General features: G+C 35.0%; 1 protein-coding gene across 1 annotated transcript in view; it reads left to right on the top strand.

The window, feature by feature from the left end:
* LOC131853476 (neurogenic locus Notch protein) overlaps window positions 1–23,216 on the top strand; it is a 161,071-nt gene that overhangs the window by 135,522 nt on the left and 2,333 nt on the right. The window contains exons 9-31 of the mRNA XM_059204371.1: window positions 5,667–5,781; window positions 6,448–6,569; window positions 6,708–6,875; window positions 7,638–7,776; window positions 8,435–8,587; window positions 8,696–8,802; window positions 9,129–9,242; window positions 9,719–9,875; window positions 9,997–10,229; window positions 10,771–10,916; window positions 11,471–11,619; window positions 12,071–12,220; window positions 12,573–12,712; window positions 13,184–15,465; window positions 16,068–16,276; window positions 16,733–16,933; window positions 17,325–17,493; window positions 17,980–18,184; window positions 18,552–18,711; window positions 19,329–19,440; window positions 20,108–20,224; window positions 20,985–21,105; window positions 22,271–22,402. Coding sequence (XP_059060354.1) covers window positions 5,667–5,781; window positions 6,448–6,569; window positions 6,708–6,875; window positions 7,638–7,776; window positions 8,435–8,587; window positions 8,696–8,802; window positions 9,129–9,242; window positions 9,719–9,875; window positions 9,997–10,229; window positions 10,771–10,916; window positions 11,471–11,619; window positions 12,071–12,220; window positions 12,573–12,712; window positions 13,184–15,465; window positions 16,068–16,276; window positions 16,733–16,933; window positions 17,325–17,493; window positions 17,980–18,184; window positions 18,552–18,711; window positions 19,329–19,440; window positions 20,108–20,224; window positions 20,985–21,105; window positions 22,271–22,402 — 5,601 coding nt within the window. The remainder of the gene's footprint in view (window positions 1–5,666; window positions 5,782–6,447; window positions 6,570–6,707; window positions 6,876–7,637; window positions 7,777–8,434; window positions 8,588–8,695; window positions 8,803–9,128; window positions 9,243–9,718; window positions 9,876–9,996; window positions 10,230–10,770; window positions 10,917–11,470; window positions 11,620–12,070; window positions 12,221–12,572; window positions 12,713–13,183; window positions 15,466–16,067; window positions 16,277–16,732; window positions 16,934–17,324; window positions 17,494–17,979; window positions 18,185–18,551; window positions 18,712–19,328; window positions 19,441–20,107; window positions 20,225–20,984; window positions 21,106–22,270; window positions 22,403–23,216) is intronic.

The following is a 23,216-nucleotide window of genomic DNA, read 5'->3' as shown; positions in this document are numbered from 1 at the left end:
CATGTGCATTGGTTATTCTTACTGATTACCCCCATAAATGGTGTGTTGAGGGTTGAAAGAAGTCAAGGAGAAAATTCAGAAGTATTGCACAATATATAGTCACGACTATTAATATACTAATATAACTTTGCGTGTTTGACAGTTTGCTCATTTGGTGACATTTCATGTGTTGAACACAACATCGTGTTCCGGGTCCGTTAGTCATAAATATATTTTAAGGGTTAAAGGAGTTGAACTATAAATTTATTGTAAACATCCTTGCTATGGTAAAATAAGCTATGCTATAATTCAATATAATTAGAGAGTTAATGGTAAGTACAAAGATACTTTACACAACACTGCGGTTAGTGTAATATATCGCCAGTCGTGTAACAAATTATGTCTTAAATAGTTAATAATGTTTTATAGCATTCTATACAATCTATTATCGTTAAAAACCCGATATAATTTCTTCCCTATGACTGAGGGTATATCTATAGATCGCTGATCCAGCGCGAAGGACCAATGTTCGAAGGATATATTTTATTTCGTCACAATTTTTATTGTGTTTAAAGTATATATTTACATGTAATAAAATGACTCCTAGCTACTAATGAATAGTTATATTCAAGTGTCTATTATACTTTTAATTTATACTTTACAATCTAATCTACCTTCTTTCTAATATTAGTATTGATTTAAATAACTGAATCGAAAATTAAACGTAGGTATAATAACAAACTATATTCGAATAAAAAAATACTTTTACTAATGGAACTGACTATATGCATATACCTAGGTCTTTCAAGAATACAGATAAAATAAAACAAAAGATGTCAGCGCTGCAACGCAATGATCCGAACGGGACCACTCATTGGAACGATATTATACCAACAAATGACTATTTCCGTCTCACTTTCACATCACTCGTGCATATGCTTTATCCTATTCTAGCAGTTAGAACCATAGTATTATATAACCCGTCCAACTCTAATATGACGAGGTTTATATGGAATTTGATCCTCTACGGGGTTGTTTATTTTTGGTCGCGATGCATTATTCTGTTGTGAGACAATGTTGAGCTGTTGAGCATGATTTAATCGAATAATGTAAGTCGATAATTATTTATTGCTTTTATAAATATGCACATACCTAAAATCAGTTATATTATTTTTTAGAAAACACTTGTGTTAAAAAAATATCTTGTAATTCGGTACTGTTAATTTATAGCTACTCGCTCCGGCTACTTCCGGGTGTACATGTATTATATATATAATCCTTGCTCTTGTATCACACTCTATTTAAAAAAAACCGCTTTAAAATCCGTTGCATAGTTTTAAAGATTTAAGCATAGGGACGGACAAACAACGACACCGACTTTGTTTTGAATGTAATGCAGATCGTATTTTGCTTTTTATGTTATTTCGAAGCTTTAACTTATTTAAGGTAATACGAAATATAATGTAATAATTTTAGTTATTCTTTGGTAATTGTTTCGTAAACAATTTTACGATTTTTTTTATTATTGTTATATTAATTAGCAAGTATAATTTGAAATTTTGATGTTAAAATTTATTTATTTTGATTATTATGAAAATAAATCGATATTTTATTCGATTTTGAACCACTCGCCCCATCACTACTCTATGCATGAGTGAACGCCAGACCTGTCTGGCTAGTAGACAAATAAGGGCATGAGGGAGCTGGCCATGACGACATTACAATTTTTTTATAACATAAACATGTCCCCTAGGGCTTTGCACTCGTGTTTTTTGTAATAACCGTTGAATACAATGTTAGCAGCGCAAAACACAGACATGCAATATTGCGCGCTGTATGCAACATTATGCTCTAAGCTTCTTTTTTTTAATTTCAATTTGAGTTATTAAACTGCATCGGATCTACCTTTAAGTTATATGATAAAGAATCATAGCTACTCCAAGTACTTGGAAAAATATAAAAAAAAACAGTACAGCATTATTTCCCGCCATAACATTTTGAGTATGTGTTAAATGCCAAACGTGATCACTTCAGTCTTTTGTATTTATATCATTAGTTAGGCGTAAATGTAGATATAGGTATCTCTGAACGCATAAATTATTTCATATTAAAAATTAATATACATTTACCAACTTGACGTACTAATAATAGTGCTGTATCGCTAGTTTAGACATGTTATTAAAGATAGCAGTTGCCTTTTTAAAATGTATCATTTGATGTAGATTTGAATCTTTGTTGATCCAATTTAAGATAAATAATAATAATTACACTGTTGCGGCAGTTAAGCTGGATCCTAAATAACTAGGTAACCTGTTAAATGTAACTGTTCCTCAAAATAACAGTAACAGATAGTATTTTTCATAATTATAACGTGGAACAGCAATGTATTTCTGTAACCGTCAAGTGGTTCTTAGATAATAACCGGCTTCACATACAGTTTCACTGAAATAAAAAATGTTTTTTATGGATAATAATGCAACATTCCGTCTCTAGGAATCAGTTGTGAAGATTTAATTAAAGTCCCTTAGCACATTGTGTCAAATTTAGTAGGAATGTACCATGATGTGTTTTTTTTAATAACAAAATTTCGAGACAATTCACAGTGGACTAAACTAATAACCCCATTCCTAGCAATGTACCATGTCAGGTTTAATTTACCTTCAAGTGGTTCCCCTGAAAACCATCATGTTAATTTCCTGGTGAATGGGCCACGATGGGCTAACTGATCTGACATCATTCATGTTGTCATTATTTTCATTCCACCATGGCCATCCATTAAAAAATCGCAAATGGTCTCCACAACTAAAATCCCCTCTTCACCCCTAATAAAAAACGTTTGCAACAGCATTACATAATCACACCCACGGTTTCAGTTCCATTCTCAAACACCATACCCACCTGGTTGTATTATCTAAACGCGTATTAAACATTAAAATATGCGCATAAAGGCGGTATTAACATGCGCATGCGCTGGTCATACCCATTGCCGGTTGTGATCCGAAATCGTGACATTTGCCGTAACTGTGCAAGCTATAGGCGCTAGCGATAAGGAAATTCGTGACCGTAGCGTGCTCGAGTCGGTCTGGAATGTGGGAAAGACTTTCACGTTGATAATTTGATAAATGAGACGCCCTATCTCAATAAATTCGGTCTGACTAAGAGAATGACCGAGGATATATTTGACGGCTGCGGCAGTCGAGCGGTTTAGCACAGTTTGACTAAAGATGCTCGCGGGTTTGTTTCCTCGCGAAGTATGAACATTGTATTGATCTGGGTGTTTTCTATGTATGTGCTTACCAAAAAAAAATCTCATTACTTTTCTATTTTATGCACGGTAGGGAAAAAATATTAATAGAAAAAGTTGTCGTTCAAAAGTGTCCTACGTGAATAAATAATATTTGATTTGATTTTATTATGTTTATATTGAACTACTGCAAGACAATTTTGCTCTTGTAGTTAAAAATTTCACATATTTGAATGGTATCATTTTTTTTGTGGAGAAATAAATATATTATTATTATTATTATATTTTTAATGAGAAGACTGGTGTCCGTCCCAGATTCTGTGTTTTTACAGCTTGTTACTATTGTTTAGTTTTCTGTTAACCAAAACTGAATATGTTTATTATTTTAATTGTTTTAATAAGTCGCTATGTGCTTATAACATGTATTTGTTTGACCGCGACACGCCGCATGCGCGAGCGCACGAGGGCGTGGCATCCCCCCTATATACCCACCATTTTAGTACAATAAACGTTCAATAGGCCATGTTCTGTTATAATATTATATTACATACTAACATTTATTTCTTAGAATGGTATTATTAGATCGATATATGTCTCTGTCTGTCCAGAGACATATATCGATCTAATGTCCCTATGTATGCTTAAATCTTTAAAACTACGCAACAAATTTTAAAGCGGTTTTTTTAATAGATAAGTGATCCTAGAAGAAGGTTTATATGTATAATACATGTACACCCGTGCGAAGCCAGGGTGGGTAGCTAGTAAACAATATATTAGAGAACACATGTACTACGTAGTTACTATAAGGCAGCCTTATTGCTGAAAGCAATCTTTTGATGGCAACCTTAGGGAAACGGATTGTAAATAATAAATGTTTCGTTCATAATATGTACATATGAAGATTTATGTTCGTGACTTATATTATTTTGAATTATGTTAAATTAGAAGACATTAAATTTGGTACACATATAGATAATATCCTAGATTAACAAATAAGATACTTATTACCCGAATTCATCCGGGTAACGCCATGGGATGTAACACGTTTGCTTATACTTATATCCCTTTTACGGTACGATACACCTAAGTACGAGAAAAACTGTGAGAAACCATTAAATTAGTTATTTATACCAATTTTACTTGTTAAAACCTTAAAAGGTTGGAGTCTTCTGCTTAGGGACCTTTCCATTTTTGTCAAGTTTCATTCCACTTTGAACCTTCTAAACAGCAACATAAGACTTTAAAATGCACTATTTATTTGTAGTCCTGTTTGAAACTCGAACGACAATCCACATTTGGCGGGATTGTAATTTCTGAAGTATGTAACATTCGAATGGTGCTCGCCGATCAAAATTGAACTTTCATTCATTGGTACAAAGCCTTATTTGAAACGTTCAACTACCTTCGTGTCATTACACAGCTGGACATGGTCTGAGCTAGAATATCCCGCCTGGGGCATGACTCAAACTGCGTGCAATTTAAATCTTTAAATCCATCCAATTAGTCTTATTTTTAATAGAACGCTAACATGCAGTGAAAATAATACTATAATGTTTGGACATTAAGGTTTAATTTGTATTGTGATTGAAATGAAGCGGTTATGATACTGATACAGGAGTAGCAATTAGCATTCCAATAACATCCGTTATAATCGTTTACGAATGCATTATTTTCTCTAAACTAAATTTAAATGTATAAATATAATATGTACATTTTGTGCATAAAATATGTCAATTGATGAAAAGCAGTAGTGTTTGCTGGCGGAATATTACTATGTTTAATTTTTTATAATAATGAAATAAACAATGGTTACAATTTATTGTACACTGAATTTAATAGTGACGCCACGGAATGTTCGAGAAAAAGTGAAAAAATGTATATAAAGTAAAACTAAACAACATCGATGTTCCTTACGTGATATTCTAAATTTGAATTTTATAATTTTATTTTTAAATGTATTATATGGCTATGTGCGATCGCAAACTAGTAGAGTAAAGACACACCAATAACGTGTTAATTAATAATTAATAAAATTTTTATATTTTGACTGTATTGCACATATATATTCATATATGTGCATGTGAAAATAAATTAATTGTAAAATATAACTATTTCCTATATTTTATACTAGAAAATACTGTTACCCGCGTCTGTCGTCCGCCTGGATTTTTTTATTAAAATTAATATAAATTCTAAAATAAGAGTTTCCTGAGTTTTTCTTCTAGTAATCAGCGAGCGAAAGTCCCTCCAAAATTGGTGCAGTCGTTTCCGAGATTAGGAAGTTCAAGATTTTTTTTATTATATACGTTAACGTAGATAGATATACATTTAGTAAAAACTGTTAATTTGAATTTACGAATAGATGCTTTAGTTTAATTTATTTTATAGATTTGCTCGATTTTTATACATTTTCTGATATATAATTTTATTTTTATTTTTTCAGGCTTCACGGGAATACAATGCGAAGTGGAGATAGACGAGTGCGCCAACGATCCTTGCCTCAATGGAGGTGTGTGCCATGATATGATCAACGCGTTTAGATGTACCTGTGTTATTGGGTAAGTTTCTAAATGCATAATATATTAATAACATACATAGGTATCTTCCGGTGAAGCTGTAAAGGCCAGCAGCCGACAGCATTAGAGTAGTCCGAAAAGAAATAATTTGGGTGCATGCCCAACCTATTTCTTTTTACACTGGCTGGTTGGTCACTTTATTCTAAATTTGAATTTCAAAAGGAATCTGTAAACAGTATTTAAAAAATAATACGAGCTGAGTTTCTTGTCAGTTCTTCTCATCTCGAAAGCATTCCGAACTGATGGTAGATTTAACGTATCATAAGAGTGTAGTAGATCTACATGAATAAAGATATTTCAATTTCATTTGCCATACTTAAACAACTCTATGCCCAGCTTTAAGGTAAAGAGTGAATTATAAATAATTTTCTTTTAAATAATAATAACTCATTAACAATTCAGACAGATTGATTGAAAAAAATAATAATTCAAAATTAAAAAAAAATTACACATACACTGTGTATTTCACATACACACAGGCATATATACTATATTGTATGTTGCCTGTGCCATTCTCAGTGCTTGTGCGTATAGAACAATAGTCTTTCACAATAGAATCTTAATAATGTTCAAATTGAAAATAATTATGGTCGAATTTCGACCACTAGGCGATTACTAATCTTAGTAATAATAAAACTCTTCTTGCAGATTTACCGGCGCTCGATGTCAAGTGAACATTGACGATTGTGCTTCAAGCCCTTGCCGCAATGGAGGGACCTGCCATGATTCTATCGCTGGCTACACCTGTGAATGTCCTCCTGGGTATACAGGTGAGTTGAAAGCAGATCAGGAGAAACTAAAATAACTAATACCACAGAACTTTTATCTTGCGGTATATTCACAATTTCATCCGGTATGATCGTAAATGTAGCTGAATTCGTGTAATAAAACAAATATTATTCATACAGGAATGTCGTGCGAGACTAACATTAACGACTGTCTTTCGGCGCCATGTCATCGAGGGGAGTGCATTGACGGCGATAACAGCTTCACCTGCAACTGTCACCCTGGCTATACGGGCCGGGTCTGTCAAACGCAGATTAATGAGTGCGAGTCCAATCCTTGCCAATTTGGAGGTACGCGTAGCAGCAACTATTATTGACATTACATTAATAATATTTACCCTTCCGACCGATTCTCCGTCCAATACAAAACAAAAATTACAACGCCCTGAGCCGAGGTTGCAACACCTAGCGGTACCCTCAGACTAAAGTCGTATCCGTCAGGCAGGAGTTAGCAGGAGATGCAGCCGCTCCATAAGTCCTTCCGTAGGTTTGAAGTGCCATCTGCACTTGTCCTCTATCGTTCAGTGAAAAGGCCAGCTGCGGCTTTTAACAATATTAGAATAGATAAAAAAACTACAGTTTAAATCAACAGTACCTAACTTGTAAACGGTCATTTAATAATCCATTGTTTTTTGATATTGTGTTTAGTTGAAATGTAATTGCTTTTATCCCCATACATTTTCTAAAAATTGTTGTCTTAGACTGAATCTATCAGTTTCCTAACTACAATAATGTTATTCAGTTCTGAAGCTTAAGATATCGAGTAAAAATCAAAGGTTTTGAGTAACTTTCTGAGTACAACTCTTACATTGGATCCATGTTTCCTAAATTTGTTACAAAAGAAAATACCATACTAGTTATTAATTAACATTATCATTTATATAATCGACACTTAAAAGAAAAGTGACGTGACAAAAAATATTGAACGTTAAAATGTTTTAGGATACAAATATTGTGAGGGCTATCTAAAATATTGGAAGAATTTGATATAAAAAAGACTTAGTAATTAGATTAAAAGCTATTGTTGTTAATATTCTAACATATGTTTTATAGGACATTGCGAAGATTTAATAGACGGCTATCAATGTCGCTGTAAACCAGGAACCTCGGGCCGAAACTGCGAGATCAATGTTAACGAGTGCTATTCAAACCCATGTAGAAACGGCGCTACTTGCATCGACGGCATTAATAGGTTTGTTTGCTTTTCTATCTTTTTCAACTACCATATACGTATATTTAATCTTAAAAAGTTTGTTGGTTTATTTGGTAAAATTAGTTATATCTGCTTTTTTAAAACTTAATCTTTCTTTCTTCGTATTTACATATTGCTTTTCTATTTCTAACACTTTAATAAAGTCATTGCTATTCTATGAACTAACTTCTATGTAAGTGTCGTTAACTTCGTATTATTAAAACAAATATTTATTTGGTGTTTTTCTAAATTTTCTGCACTTCTGTACTGAAATTTTCTTTTTCTTTGCACGCAGCAATTATTTTCAGTAAGTTTCATTACAATATTTTATCTTTATTATATTTGCATTCAAATTATAGAATTAGCTATTGAATTATTTCAATCAATTACTATATTTTTTTATACGTGATAAAAATGTCATTTTAAGACATATTAAGTATTAAAATTGTTGTATTTGTATGTGACTATATTATTTCATACTGTCAATAATATAATAATACAAATTAAATTTAACAAGTTACTTTTGTTAGAAATTACTTCTAAAGATTCATTTTATCAACATATTTTATCGTATACAAGTCACTATTTATCTTTATACATATTTGAGGTACCACAAGGAGTTACGCTTGGACCCATATTCATTATCCATCATATTCAGGTACACATGCGAGTGTATACCCGGCTTCACTGGCCAGCACTGTGAGACTAACATCAATGAATGTCTGCCGAACCCTTGCGCCAATGGCGGAAAGTGCATCGACAGGATCAATGGATTCCAATGCGAATGTCCGAGAGGATACTATGACGCTCGGTACGTACATATGTCATTCGACATTGTAAATAGCTTGTAATATTTTACCATATGTTATTTTGGATTAGGTGTTATGTTTTGTTCATATTTTTTATTTGTTCTTTACAGATGCTTATCTGATGTTAATGAATGTGCTTCAAATCCATGCACAAATGGCGGGAGCTGTGAAGATGGAGTGAATCAGTTTATATGCCATTGCTTACCTGGATACGGAGGTAACGTCAATACTTATTGCACTGTATTTTTATTTTCAATAAATACTCTATTTCACTTACAACTTAAATAATTAATATTAAAAAGAATATGAGCGATCGTGGGGTTATATCTGAAAGATATCTTTTTTCTTGATATTAAAATACATATAGCCTCACATTCGCCACAATATTTTAAGTCAATAACGTTTCTATCTTGTATCTATATGTTTTAATTATTAGTTTATTGAAACTATACTATTTTATTTAAATCATAGTTACCAAGTAGAGGTTTCTTTTTCGTAGTTATGATTATTTTGTTTCATTTTAAAACTTACGTTTCCATTTAGGTCAACGTTGTGAACGCGACATCGACGAGTGCAGTTCAAATCCATGCCAACATGGTGGTACATGTCATGACAGGCTCAATGCTTACAAGTGCGATTGCATATTAGGATTTACTGGTGAGTAATTTACTTTATTCTATCTCCTAAATTATATGTTTATCATTAATAATTAACGTATCATCAACATTTGTATGATCATCATTATCATTTGCTGAACTTGAGGCTCTTCTTTTGAGAGGAAGACTTAGTTATTACTATCACGCTGGAGCTTGCTCAGTTGCTCTAGAGATCCTAATATGGTATTATGTTTACAGTTTGCCTTCCTCCACTGAATTTGTTATGATTTATCATATCAACTTACGTGACGTGGTTGACCAGAAGTGGTAACAAGTTGTATATCTATTTTATTACGAATAACTTTATTAATCTATATGTGATGACGCAGTATTAATGTATCTCATATATACATATTCGTCTTTAATTCTGCATTTTCTAGAAAAGTTATCTTAAAATTTCCAGAGACGAATTCTTCCGATGTTACTTTAAAAAATAGTCAATCATTAATTATTATTTTTTATTCATCATTGTTTTAGGCGTAAATTGCGAGACGAACATCGACGACTGTGCAGGCAACCCTTGCCTGCACGGTGGCTCCTGCATTGATCTCGTCAATGGTTACCGTTGCGTGTGCGCACCGCCACACTCCGGTCGGAACTGCGAGAATACTCTAGACCCCTGTACTCCCAACCAGTTAGTATTGTTGTTTTACTACTGTTTTTTACTTTGCTGCTGCACTGAAATCAGTTTGGCATTCTTTGAAGTCTGAATAAAAATAAATTGTTATTACAACTAAATCTGGTTTTTGTGGTAGATGTCGTCATGGAGGCCGGTGCGTGGCTGAGGCGTCATACGCAGAATTCACGTGCCAGTGCCCAGTGGGATGGACGGGTGCACTGTGCGAGCGTGACGTGGACGAGTGCCTGGTCTCGGCACCGTGTCACAACGAGGCCACTTGTATCAATACAGAAGGCTCTTATGCCTGCCTCTGCGCACGCGGATATGAAGGCAAGGACTGCGCTATCAACACGGATGACTGCGCTTCGTGTGAGTACTTATCTATTCTAAAAGGTTTTACTTATTTAAAGAAAATTATTTTACGGCCTGCGTGGTCAAGCTGTTTACCACAGCAACTTACTTCCGATGATCGACTAACATTTGTATTAAAGAGCATGATTGTCTAGTGCCCATAAAGCGAGTACTGCTTAACTTTGAACTTATTATTAAAGTTCAAAAATTTGTTTTATTGTGTTATTTAACACATTAATCACAGGAACTTTAGATTGAAAAAATCTTTAATATTGGACTATTTAAGAGATTTTATTGTAAGCAGGCTGTTAGTGCTACGATTAATAGAAGAGCACCAATAGAAAATATAACAAAAACAGTACAAATGTGATGCAGGCAAAGTTATGAGATCAGTATCTGACGTATTTTTATCCGTCCGGATTATTTACCCATCACTAGTACAAAAATAATAAGATCGTATACTTTATACGACCTTATTAGTATTATACTAAAGTTTTTATCCGCCGTTATAATCCTATCTAAGACGTCCAGTTTTTTTTATAACAAAATGTCTTTTCAGTCCCGTGCCAAAACGGCGCTACCTGCCTGGACAGCATCGGTGATTACAACTGTATGTGCGCGAGTGGGTTCGCCGGCAAGCACTGCGAGGTCGACATCGACGAGTGCCAGTCCAGACCCTGCATGAATGGCGCCACTTGTAATCAGGTTTGTATCCAGTTGTAACTATAAAAATATAAAGTCTTTTGCATATACCTTTTTCATCTTATTGGTGGTGTAGGCGATAGAATGTATGATAAAAAATGGTAAATACTTGTAATGTAGGTATGAACAGTAATAGCGCAGAAGTGACAATAAAAACTATGATAATTCTAAAAACTGCAAAGAGCCATTCAAAAATGAATACATAAAAATTTGCAGAGTTTGTAACAGTAGGGTTAAAGGTTGTATATGTAAGGGCAACAGTAGTGGAATTACTGAGTGCTCTAAGTTAAGATCCTTACGCTGTAAAGTTTGATAACACGCTTGTTATATCACAAGTACTTCAAGTTTTCATGATTTTAGCTGGATCCTTACCATCAGAGGAACTAGATGTATTATAAGTATGCTTCTAGTTTTGTATGCTATTTAGTATTTTCCTACCATTGAATAACATTTTTAATTATTTTAATCGCATGTATTGTACATGCACTATGATTAAAGTTATGTTTATTTCTGTTTTTAAAGTGTTTGATTATATTTATATTTATTCGACCTTACAGTACGTGGCCTCATATACGTGCACATGCCCGCTTGGTTTCTCCGGAATCAACTGTCAAACTAATGACGAAGACTGCACCGACTCCAGCTGCATGAACGGCGGCACCTGCATCGATGGTATCAACTCGTACAACTGCTCCTGTCCTCTTGGGTAAGATTGAGATTTATATAATGTTAACATTTCATGCCGATCGACGATCTGGTCAAGATCGCTGGAAAGTGTTGGATGCGAGCAGTGCAGGATGGTCTTGGAGATTTTTGGAGAGCCCTTTATTTAGGAGTGAACGTCTTCCGAGCTGAAATGATGATGATTTCAGCCCACAAAAAGCAAGTCTTAACAAATTACATTCTATCAGTTGTGTATTAATTTTTTTTACCAGTCTCTGTATGGAAATAATTTACAAATCCTTTTTGAGTTCATTGTTCAACAACTTTACCCAAGTCTTTGGTAAAGACAATAATAATTCAAACCTTTGCCTAAATTTTGTAACGTTTATCATTTAACTCTTTATGTATCAATATAATTCATTTATGATCCTTTAGTTCACATATATCTATATTACATGTATGTTTTGCCGTATTAATAGTATTTTCTCTTGCAGCTACACTGGCTCCAACTGTCAGTTCCGTATTAACATGTGCGACAGTTCACCGTGCGCTAACGGTGCCACCTGTCACGATCACGTGACATATTACACTTGTCACTGTCCCTACGGGTACACCGGCAAACACTGCGATGCATTTGTTCAATGGTAAGTAATATTTAAATAGCTAGCTAATACATTTGTAGTTTTTTATAAGGTTATTGTGTAAGCCAAGGCCAAAGTAATTAATAAACCTAAATATAACGGTACATTCAGTCATAAACCAAACAGAACTTTTACTATACGTGTTGTACAAGTTACAAAAATACTTGTTTTTTTATAAAATATTGAAACCAATATAACGAGCCCAATACAAACAGTCAAATCATACCTATGAAGATAAATTATTATATTGTGCGCAAATAGAACTTACGACCATCGAAAGGCGAAGTCATATTTCAAACCGCTACACTTTCGAAGCAGTGAAATTACTATTTACTAAATGATATATTTTATACAGGTGCGAGAATGACCCATGTGAGAACGGTGCGACATGCTCCCAAAAGGGACCACAATACACTTGCACCTGTGCTCCCGGTTGGTCCGGAAAGCTTTGTGACGTTGAAATGGTGTCCTGCAATGACGCAGCCCTTAGGAAAGGTGAGAATATTTATATATTACGGATATCTATACTAATTGTATACGGGGGAAGAGTTTCTATGTCGTAACAAATAAACTTACAAAACTATTGCAGCAATTTCATAAATTCTTTCAGCATTAGAATGCTACTTCTGAGCAACATCATAGATGATATTTAAATTACAAAAGTCTAATAATCTAATCCAAGTTTTAAAAAGTGCCGTCAAATGTCTTGCATAGCATGTGTTATTAAAGTGTTCAGTCGGGACAGGTCGCTTGTGATATGATTAGCTTTCATACTTCATCGCATCATTAGGATGGTTTAAATTATTGTTGCCATTCTAGCTAGATGTTGTGATATATTATTTTAGTTTCAATATTACTTTTTTCTCGTAGCGTAGATAATAAATAACTTATTATTATTCAAAGCTTTATCGTTCTCGCAATTTCTCTTTTACCTTTGAATGATTGTAATATATTTTTTATTTTCAGGTGTCAAACCAAAACAACTATGCAACAATGGTACCTGCGAAAATATTGGTAACTCACATCGTTGCCATTGCCTTGATGGGTACACTGGTTCGTACTGCCAGAAGGAGATCAACGAGTGCGACTCTGCACCCTGCCAGCACGGCGCCGTCTGTAAAGATCTGGTCGGAACCTACCAATGTACCTGCGCTAAAGGTTTCCAAGGACAAAACTGCGAACTTAACGTCAACGACTGCTTGCCGAACCCCTGTCAGAATGGAGGCACCTGCCATGATCTCATCAACAGTTTCTCGTGCTCTTGTCCGTTCGGAACTTTAGGAAAAATCTGCGAGATAAATGTCAACGATTGCAAGCAAGACGCGTGTCATAACAACGGCACTTGTATCGATAGGGTGGGAGGCTTTGAATGCAAGTGCCCTCCAGGTTTTGTCGGACCAAGATGTGAGGGTGATATTAACGAATGTCTATCAAACCCTTGTTCAATGCCAGGCACTCAAGACTGTGTACAACTAGTCAACGATTATCATTGCAACTGTAAAACTGGGTATATGGGGAGACATTGTGATGCTAAGGTGAACTTTTGCGCAAATTCACCTTGCCAAAATGGTGGTATTTGCTCTGCAATACAAGGGGGACACGAATGTCTGTGCAGTGAAGGATTCTATGGCAAAAATTGTGAGCACTCAGGCTACGCTTGTGATTCTAATCCATGCCAGAATGGTGGCTATTGTAGAACATCGGAAATTGGAGACTATGTCTGTGATTGTATGTCTGGACTATCTGGGGTCAATTGCGAGATAGATTCTATGAACGAGTGCCTAAGCAATCCATGTAAACATCCGGAAGCCCGTTGTATTGATAAACCTGGAGACTATCTTTGTTACTGTCCCACGCAATGGACCGGCAAGAACTGTGATATTCATGACTCTCATGCCAGAGGAGGCTACGGAAGCCCAATACCAGGAATGAAGAATCCAAACATGAACCTCTCGCCGGAACGAGTATTAGAACTAGACTTGGCTTTCCAAAGAGAAAATTGTGTGAAATTAGGTTGTAAGGAGAAACGAGGGGATCACCGATGCGATGAAGAATGCAATACATACGCTTGTGAGTTTGATGGCAATGACTGCTCATTGGGCATTACGAATCCATGGGCGAATTGCACAGCTCCTATAAAATGTTGGGAAGTGTTCATGAATGGCGAATGTAACGAAGTCTGTAACACACAAGCTTGTTTATTCGATGGCCGAGATTGTGAGAAATCCTTACAAAAATGTAACCCCATATATGACGCGTACTGTCAGAAACACTACGCTAACGGACATTGTGATTATGGATGCAACAACGCCGAGTGTAATTGGGATGGTTTGGATTGTGAAAACGAACCGCCAGAGTTGGCTGAAGGAGTCATGTCTGTCATATTACTAATGGATATGCAAACATTCAGAGAAAATTCTGTCGCGTTCCTACGAGATTTAGGCCACCAGTTGCGAACAACAGTTTTGATAAAGAAAGACCACTCTGGCAATGATATGGTGTATCCATGGCAAGGAACAAGAGACCTTGGTATTCAAGACACGGAAATCGGGAAGAAACACCATATCATTTTCACCGAGAGGGCGCAACAAGGCGTACACGTGTATTTGGAAATCGATAACAGAAAATGTACCACCATGTCCGGTTCTGAGTGTTTCTTCTCAGCGCGTGAAGCTGCCGAGTTCTTAGCTGCTACCGCATCAAAGCACTCGCTTTCGCCGGATTTCCCGATTTTTCAAGTCAAGGGAGTGACCACCCCGACCGATGAGGTACCGACAAATTCCAAATATGTTTTTATCGGCGTCATATTAGTTCTGCTTGCGGGTTTGCTCATCGGAGTCCTAGTGACCGCACAAAGAAAACGCGCTGCCGGCGTTACTTGGTTCCCAGAAGGATTTATTCGGACAAACTCTTCTACAAGACGTCGCTCCCGTCGTCGAGGGCCTGATGGACAAGAAATGAGAACTTTGAACAAAGGGTCAATGGGTTGTATTGATTTGGATATCAATGGAGGTCATATGGGACCACCGCATTGGTCGGATGAAGACGATGATGGATCGGCTCCACCACGAGCGAAGAGAGCGCGAGGTCCTGGTGACGCTAATGGTGCTCCGGGTGGTTACGCATCAGACCATACAGTCATTACGGATTATGAAGAAGCAGGACACGACCCAAGAGTTTGGACGCAGCAGCACTTGGAGGCGGCAGATATTAGAGTACCACCTAGTATGATGACACCGCCCGCCATAGTAAGTATTATAAGTTTGTTTTTTTTGATAAATAGATAAATGTATAGTTTTTGAGGAGAATAATAATAAATTTATCTTTATTTTTATTAATAAAGAAATATTTAATATTTTTTTTAATAAAGACATTATTACCATTTTTTTTAACATCTGACTAACAGAGTTTAGTAGGTATTGGAAATATAATAAACTTTCATGTGAAATTAAATTACAAATATATAAAAGTTTTATAAAAAAAAATACATAGTACCATAGTAAAATAAGATCATAACATTAGAGATGGAGTTCCCATTAATAAAGTACCCCTGGTAGTTTATAGTCACATATTTCAACTTAAAGTTGCAACTAAATTATTTAAAAGAGCAACACTAAAATTTCTTGATCGTTCTTCTTGTGATGTGACTACTTTCCAAATAAGCAGTACATTAAACAATAAGTAGTGATTATTCAAAATTGCTTAAATGTAAGTTTATTTGAATAAAGAATTTTCTATTTTATTCTATACTATTGTAAAGTATAAAATCGACTGACTTACAAAATATTCGCCATTTGATTAAAGATAGCATAGGACAAGGAATTTGCTACAATTTGTTATCCTTTTGCAGCATGACGGTCACGTGGATGTAGACGCTCGTGGTCCCCTCGGTATGACGCCACTAATGGTAGCAGCGGTGCGTGGTGGTGGACTCGATACTGGTTCGGATGCTGAAGATGAGCAGACGGCGCACATTATATCAGAGCTGGTAGCTCAAGGTGCACAGCTGAATGCCGCTATGGATAAGACTGGAGAGACTAGTCTGCATCTCGCTGCGAGGTATGTAACTGATCATTTTGCTAGTTTTTATATATATGTCATTTATGTATAGGCAGTTTATATAAAAATGCGTAAAATAAAGCATATTGACTACAAACACGAATATATTTAATATCAAGGTACTTATTAGCAGCATTCCGTGGTAAAGAAGATCTGCTAATAAAGAAAAACTTCAAATTCTCCTGGACTACTTTTAATATGGTGAATTTACCTAAAAAATGTTTATTTTATTCAATACAATACAATTTTTTAGGTTTTTATTTAATTCAATCTTCGACCTGGTAACAAATGAAGAATAATTAAATATATCTTTTAGGTAATTTATTTTTAGTTATATATCTACGTTGGTTACAATTATAAATTAAACGTAATACATTTTATTGTTTACTTTCCCATTATATTGGAATGTACATAGTTGTAAATATTCTTGAGCTAATTAAAATCTTTATTCTATAGATACGCCCGCGCAGACGCAGCGAAACGTTTATTAGACGCCGGAGCTGATGCAAATTCCCAAGACAACACTGGGCGGACGCCGTTGCACGCGGCAGTCGCCGCTGATGCTATGGGCGTCTTCCAAATACTACTCAGGAACAGAGCCACCAATTTGAACGCCAGAATGCACGATGGGACCACACCTCTCATACTGGCAGCTAGGTATGTTAGATGTTTTGAAATGATATTTCGAATACGATAATTGTTTTCAAACTATTCTAAATTCAAATTTGGAATATAAGCGTTTCCAATTTGAAGTATTTTTCATCTAGGTATGCTTCATTTTTTTAAATGATATTTCGAATACAATAGTTTGTTTTCAAACTATTTTCTATTTAAATTTGGAATACAAGCGTTTCTTTTTTTAAATTTTTTAATTTCCTTTTACTGTAAAACTTTGATATGGCAAGTGTACACTTAGCAAGTAATCATTATGATTTACTTAATATTCAATAGACAATACATCATAACAATATAACAGTTTTATTCAAACACAAGTCTTATAATATTTCAGTTATTAAAAACAGGCTTAATTATTCATTTCTGTTCACAGGTTAGCGATAGAAGGAATGGTGGAAGATTTAATCAACGCTGATGCTGACATTAACGCAGCAGACAACAGTGGCAAGACAGCGCTGCATTGGGCCGCTGCTGTCAATAATGTGGACGCTGTCAACGTGCTGTTGATGCACGGCGCGAACAGAGACGCGCAGGATGATAAGGTACGCTCATATATACTTTTTTTTTTTGCCTACAGTACAAATGTTAGACTAGGAATATTTTTATAAATCTACTTAATAATGTACTGAAAACTTCTTGTCAAATCAAAACAAATTTGATTGGCTAAGAAATGTCTTTAATGTCTTCAAATGTCTTTCTTGTCATTCCTAAACAAATTTGCTAAGATAGTGATCTTAGCCAATCAAATTTGTTTAGGCCAAGGATTTGTCTCAGCAATTTATGTGCGTTTTCGAAATCTATATATTAACGAACATGTAAATGTCATTATCCAATAACAGATGAGGGTAGATATATCTTGTAACGTGTCCCCTACTATACTGGATGGCCGTGTCGGTACTATTTGTCTATCTATATATCGTATAGTACAAGTTTTTCATATCCTAACCGTTATGACATTTGAAGCAGATGTTAGTAATACTTCAAAATATCATTTTTATTTATCGTATGTCATTTTGTTTCTTATATAGGATGAGACACCTCTCTTCCTTGGAGCAAGGGAAGGCTCATACGGTGCGTGTCGAGCATTACTCGACGCGATGGCGAACAGAGAGATAACAGACCATATGGACCGGCTGCCGAGGGACGTGGCGCAGGAGAGGATGCACGACGACATTATGAGGCTGCTGGATGAGCATTGTCCACGGCCACCACCACAGCATCATCATCTCATGCGTGAGTATCTAAAGGCGATATGTGTAAGATATGTTCTACTCATTCGATCAAACCATATAACAATACAACATCGCATTCTGTAAATGATTTATTTTATTTTTTTATACTAAGAAGATGGCAATCTTTTTTGATAATAAATTTATATAAAATTATCTTTATTAAAAATTATTTCTTAGCATGAGTAATTCGCATTTACAATTCAAAAGTACTTTTCACTAAACGTTTTGAATTCCCTTATTACACTAAATATTGTATAATAATGACTTTAGTTATTCAACTACTGTAAATGAAAATCTCAGAACGTAAATGTATATAGTAAAGGGTCAAAAATACTTTTTCAATAACATTCTATTGTTATCCTTCACAGCGTCCCCAAACCCTCACCCTCAGCTGCTAAGTCAGCCGACGGTGATCAGCGCCACAGCCGCAAAAGGAAAGCCCAAAAAGCCGCGGGCGAAGGCTGGCCCCGACAGCCCGCAAGACCAGCTTTATGACAACAACAATATGCAGCACACGCAAATTAGACGGTAAGAAATTTGAATCTTCTTGACTTGATGCCTGCATACTTCTTAAATCAACAGTGGGATAGATAGTTCGGCATAAGAACAGAGAATTCCTCTCTATACTTTAGAACATTAGTCTTAAAATACTTCAATTGTATTTAAGCAATCATGCTTAACTATTTTACTAGTGATTTTGATACCTTCTAAAGTCTAAAGTCTTCTGCATAGAGAGATTTGCTACCGATTTTGTATAACGCATTACACCTTGACAAAAATCTTAGTCTTCAAGAATGGCAATATAGGTAATTATAACAATTAAAATTAAAAGAATCTGACTTAAGAACAAAATAACATCAAAAATGTACTAATTGAGTTTCTTGCCAGTTCTTCTCAGCTGAAGTAAGTAGTTAGTCGAACTGGAAGGTAGGGATAGTGATAAAAAATATGACGTGCAGAGACTAAAAGGACCTATGTGAATAAATAAGTTTCAGTTTGAATATGATACTCGTGTGGGTAATAACTTCCATCGGTTGGGACGTCAGCTTGCTTGTCATTCCACCTTATATATAACTTATAATATTTATAGTCTACTATTTTCCTCCATGTATATTTCTGATAATAATTCGAAGGTACATCAACAGGAAGCCGAGCGTAAAAAAGAACAACAAGAAAGTGGCACAAGAGGTGCCACAGAGCGTCGAAAGCTTAGGCTCCAGTCTGAGCCCCGTTGAATCGCCGCTCCCAAATTTACAGGTAATTTTATCTTTCACTTTTTTCCCAGTATAAAAACGTAAATGTTTTCTTTATTTAAACCACCTGTGTAATATTAATGATCAGTACTATTCGTTGAATAATATAAAATCAATCTTATTATGATTCGTCTAAAGTAGTGTCTATAAACTTTCTTATATTTTTGGCTTCATTTACTCATGCCTACACGTTGGTTGCAAAGACAGCTAGTTCTCCAGCCTAGTTATCATTCACAGTACGACAAGAAATTATCCATTACTGTCAACTAATATCAAAACGAGGAGGGACTTCTTAATTGGACTGTATTTTTTATCTGTCAAAATCGGTTAAAGTAGAAAAAATTACTTAGTGTTTTTGTATTTGAAAGCTGGAACTCATGTATTATATACATTAATTTTATTAAAATGCGATCGGAAGTTTTTAAGTTATCTATAATAATACATTTTTATGTCCCAAACACTATATTGTGTAATCTGAACACTATATTATGTCATCTAAACACGATATTATGTCATCTGAACACGATATTATATGATCTGAATACGATAATATGTCATCTGAACACGATATTGTATGATCTGAATACGATAATATGTCATCTGATCAGGATATTATGTATTCTGAACAAGATATTATGTGATTCCTAACAATATTGGTCCATTTAATCTAGGACATGCCGTCGCCGTACGACGCGACGTCGCTGTACTCGAATGCGATGGCGCAGTTCGCCGGCATTGAGCAGCTCATGCAGCACAAACAGCCGCCAAGTTACGAGGACTGCGTCAAGGTATTACATGTTTTATTTTATCAAGCATAGTGTTTAAAGTTGTCTGCGAGGATATTTATATCTCTTTTGTAAATGCGTTTGATGGTTTTCGGATAGAGCTGGAATAGCAGTATTAATTACTGCTTTAGATACTCAACATACTATATCAAATTAGACACATAAAATAATATATGGCCGCCCTGGCTCTGCTTGTGTGCAAATATAGTAGGAATCTCTAATTTATTGGAAATAAAATTGAGTTCATATCATATAATAATATATCGCTCATTGATATTTTATACACAGATATTTGTAATACGTTATTTTTCTTTTTTTTTTTATAAAATTTTGTTTTAATTTATATGAACTGTCTAGAAACTGGATTGTTATTCTTTTTAAATTGTTAATATAAACACAAAATTTTATTCAAATCAGTTCAACCAATTCTACCGATTTCGATGCAATTTTGTATATTTCAATGTGTTCCTGGATGATTTGAAATCACAATTGGACCTGGTTTTTTATTGGATAATAATAGAATGGTGCACGTGTCTGCGTTAACGGTTTACGTTGACTAGGCATTTGTAGTGGATGACAGGACGAACTTCATAGTTAGATCAGCCAGCCCATCGTGGATCCCGATGGTTTCCAGGGGAAACCGCGACCTGACATGGTCCCAGTCCAACATTACCACCCCCTTTCCCTACGAGTGGGGTTGGTTGTATAATCCCCTATGACGGGAGGTTATGACAGTGAGTGCATGTATGTAAAGTTGTTGCAGACGGGTCAGTCGATGCAGCAGGCGTATGGCGGCGGCGCGCTGGGCGCCTCCCTGTCGCCGCCCTACTCCAACCACTCGCCCACGCACAGCAACCACACCACCTCGCCGCACGCATACATAGGTCAGTACCCTACTATACAATAGAATACAATACAACAGCTTCCTTTACACGTACGCTCTTTCACGCGTGAATCTAACACTAGCACGCAGGAAACAATGAGCACGTAACTATAATTTATTTCGCGCGCACGCGCATTCTTGCGTGCTTTGACGGTATTTTTTTTTTAATAATTATTTTTAATAATTACTTTATAAGTATGTTTTTGCAACATGCTCACAGGATGTTGTAAAAACATACTTATAAAGTTATTGATCTAAATATATATAACTCAAAGGTGACTGACATAGTGATCTATCACCGCACAGCCCAAACCACTGGACGCATCAGGCTGAAATTTGGTATGCAGGTAGATGTTATGACGTAGGCATCCGCTAAGAAAGGATTTTGATTAATTCAACCCCCAAGGGGATGAAAGTTTGTATGAAACTTTGTCAATTTTAAACCGATCGGGCTGAGACTTTGCATGCATAAAGCTACTATGACATAGGCTAAGAAAGGATTTTGATAAATTCCACAAAATATAATTTAAATTTACGCGAGCGAAGCCCCGATCAAAAGCTAGTAATTTATAAAAAGTGTATCTGGAAAATAAAATAATAAAAGTGGAATAAATAATAAAAAATTAAAAGAAAGTGATATTGCATGAAACCTACACATTATTACGCACGAAAGAGTGAACACAAAATGATTGCACCCTCTAAATAGCTCCTGATCGTGCGTGAAATAATGCGAATAGCATAGCTATAGCATTAAATCCACCTTTTGTACCAATTTTAGTGGTCAATAAAGCAAATAAATAAAGAAAATAAATAAATAATATTATGTAAAGGTAGTTAATACAATGGTATAGAAAATTCTTTATTTATATAACTTAAATTTTATCAGTTTTAAAAAGTAATTTCTTTAATCTACCGCTCGATAGGAAAGCTGTTTCATTACAAAAAGAACAAGTAGTAAACTTGTATGTTGCTATTTTAAATAACTATTGTTCATCATTACATATTTAGGATATTCTTTGAATAAACTGAACGTTACGTTAAATTTTATGATATATAAAGACATCCTTGTTCTTAAATATTTCCTGAAGAGGAAATATTATTTTAGATTGATCAATCAGTGACAAAAGGAGACAGAGAATAAAGACTAATTGGTGATAAATTTCCAGGATCTCCATCACCAGGGAAGTCAAGACCGTCACTGCCGACGTCGCCGGCGCACATGGCGGCCTTACGCCACTCGCATCAGACACATCAGCACCAGCTCGATGTAGCAGCCTACTCTGCGCTTGCGCATCTCAGTAAGTTATCACTTTATTTATACGTAATTTGTACTTTGACTTTTTAAAATATCTCTTTATTGTATGTAAATCACGTATTCTTACATAAGCAACGTGAGATTCTGTGATGTTTCGTAATTTTACGTATAAATAATGCGCACGTCAAATTAAAAGCATATACTTCTTTCGACCCCGGTTCGGCATTTATTGGTTTAGATAAAATATATAAATCTTTCTCTATAATCACTCTATCTATTAAAAAAAAACCGCTAAAATTGCGTAGTCTTAAAGATTTATGCATACATATGGACAGACAGCGACAGCGACTTTATTTTATACTATGTAATGAAGATACAAAATGAAACTATTATTGTACCATCCATAAACTATATAAAGAGTTCAAACGCCATAATGTAATAGTATTAGAAGTGATAATAGTGGTTGAAAATATAATATAATTAATATAATAATATAATTAAATAATTAATAAGGATATATTAGAAAAATTCACTTCTTTTTCAAATTCATTCTTCACCATCTCAAGTTAAACAGAACTTATGTTATAGATACTAGACAACTATCTAGATATTTTTTTAACAATATAAATGTTTAGATAAATACATACATATGTTTTTAACAATATCAATGTTTGTACCGTGCGTACCGAACCGGCGCCCATCGGAATAAGGAGAACTGGTAAACCGCTAGAGGCCGTCAAGATATATCTTTAACTTACAACGACTTATAGAAAATAATAGAATAGAAAATCATTTATTCAAATAAACTTACATTGAAGCACTTTTGAATAGTCATCACATTTTTTTTAATCTACCGC

This window comes from Achroia grisella, unplaced genomic scaffold, assembly GCF_030625045.1.
Source record: "Achroia grisella isolate CSIRO2021 unplaced genomic scaffold, CSIRO_AGI_Agris_v1 utg902, whole genome shotgun sequence".
In the NCBI taxonomy this organism is placed as follows: Eukaryota; Metazoa; Arthropoda; class Insecta; order Lepidoptera; family Pyralidae; genus Achroia; species Achroia grisella.
Note: the sequence above shows the minus strand (reverse complement) of the source record. Positions and strands in the feature narration are given on the sequence as shown.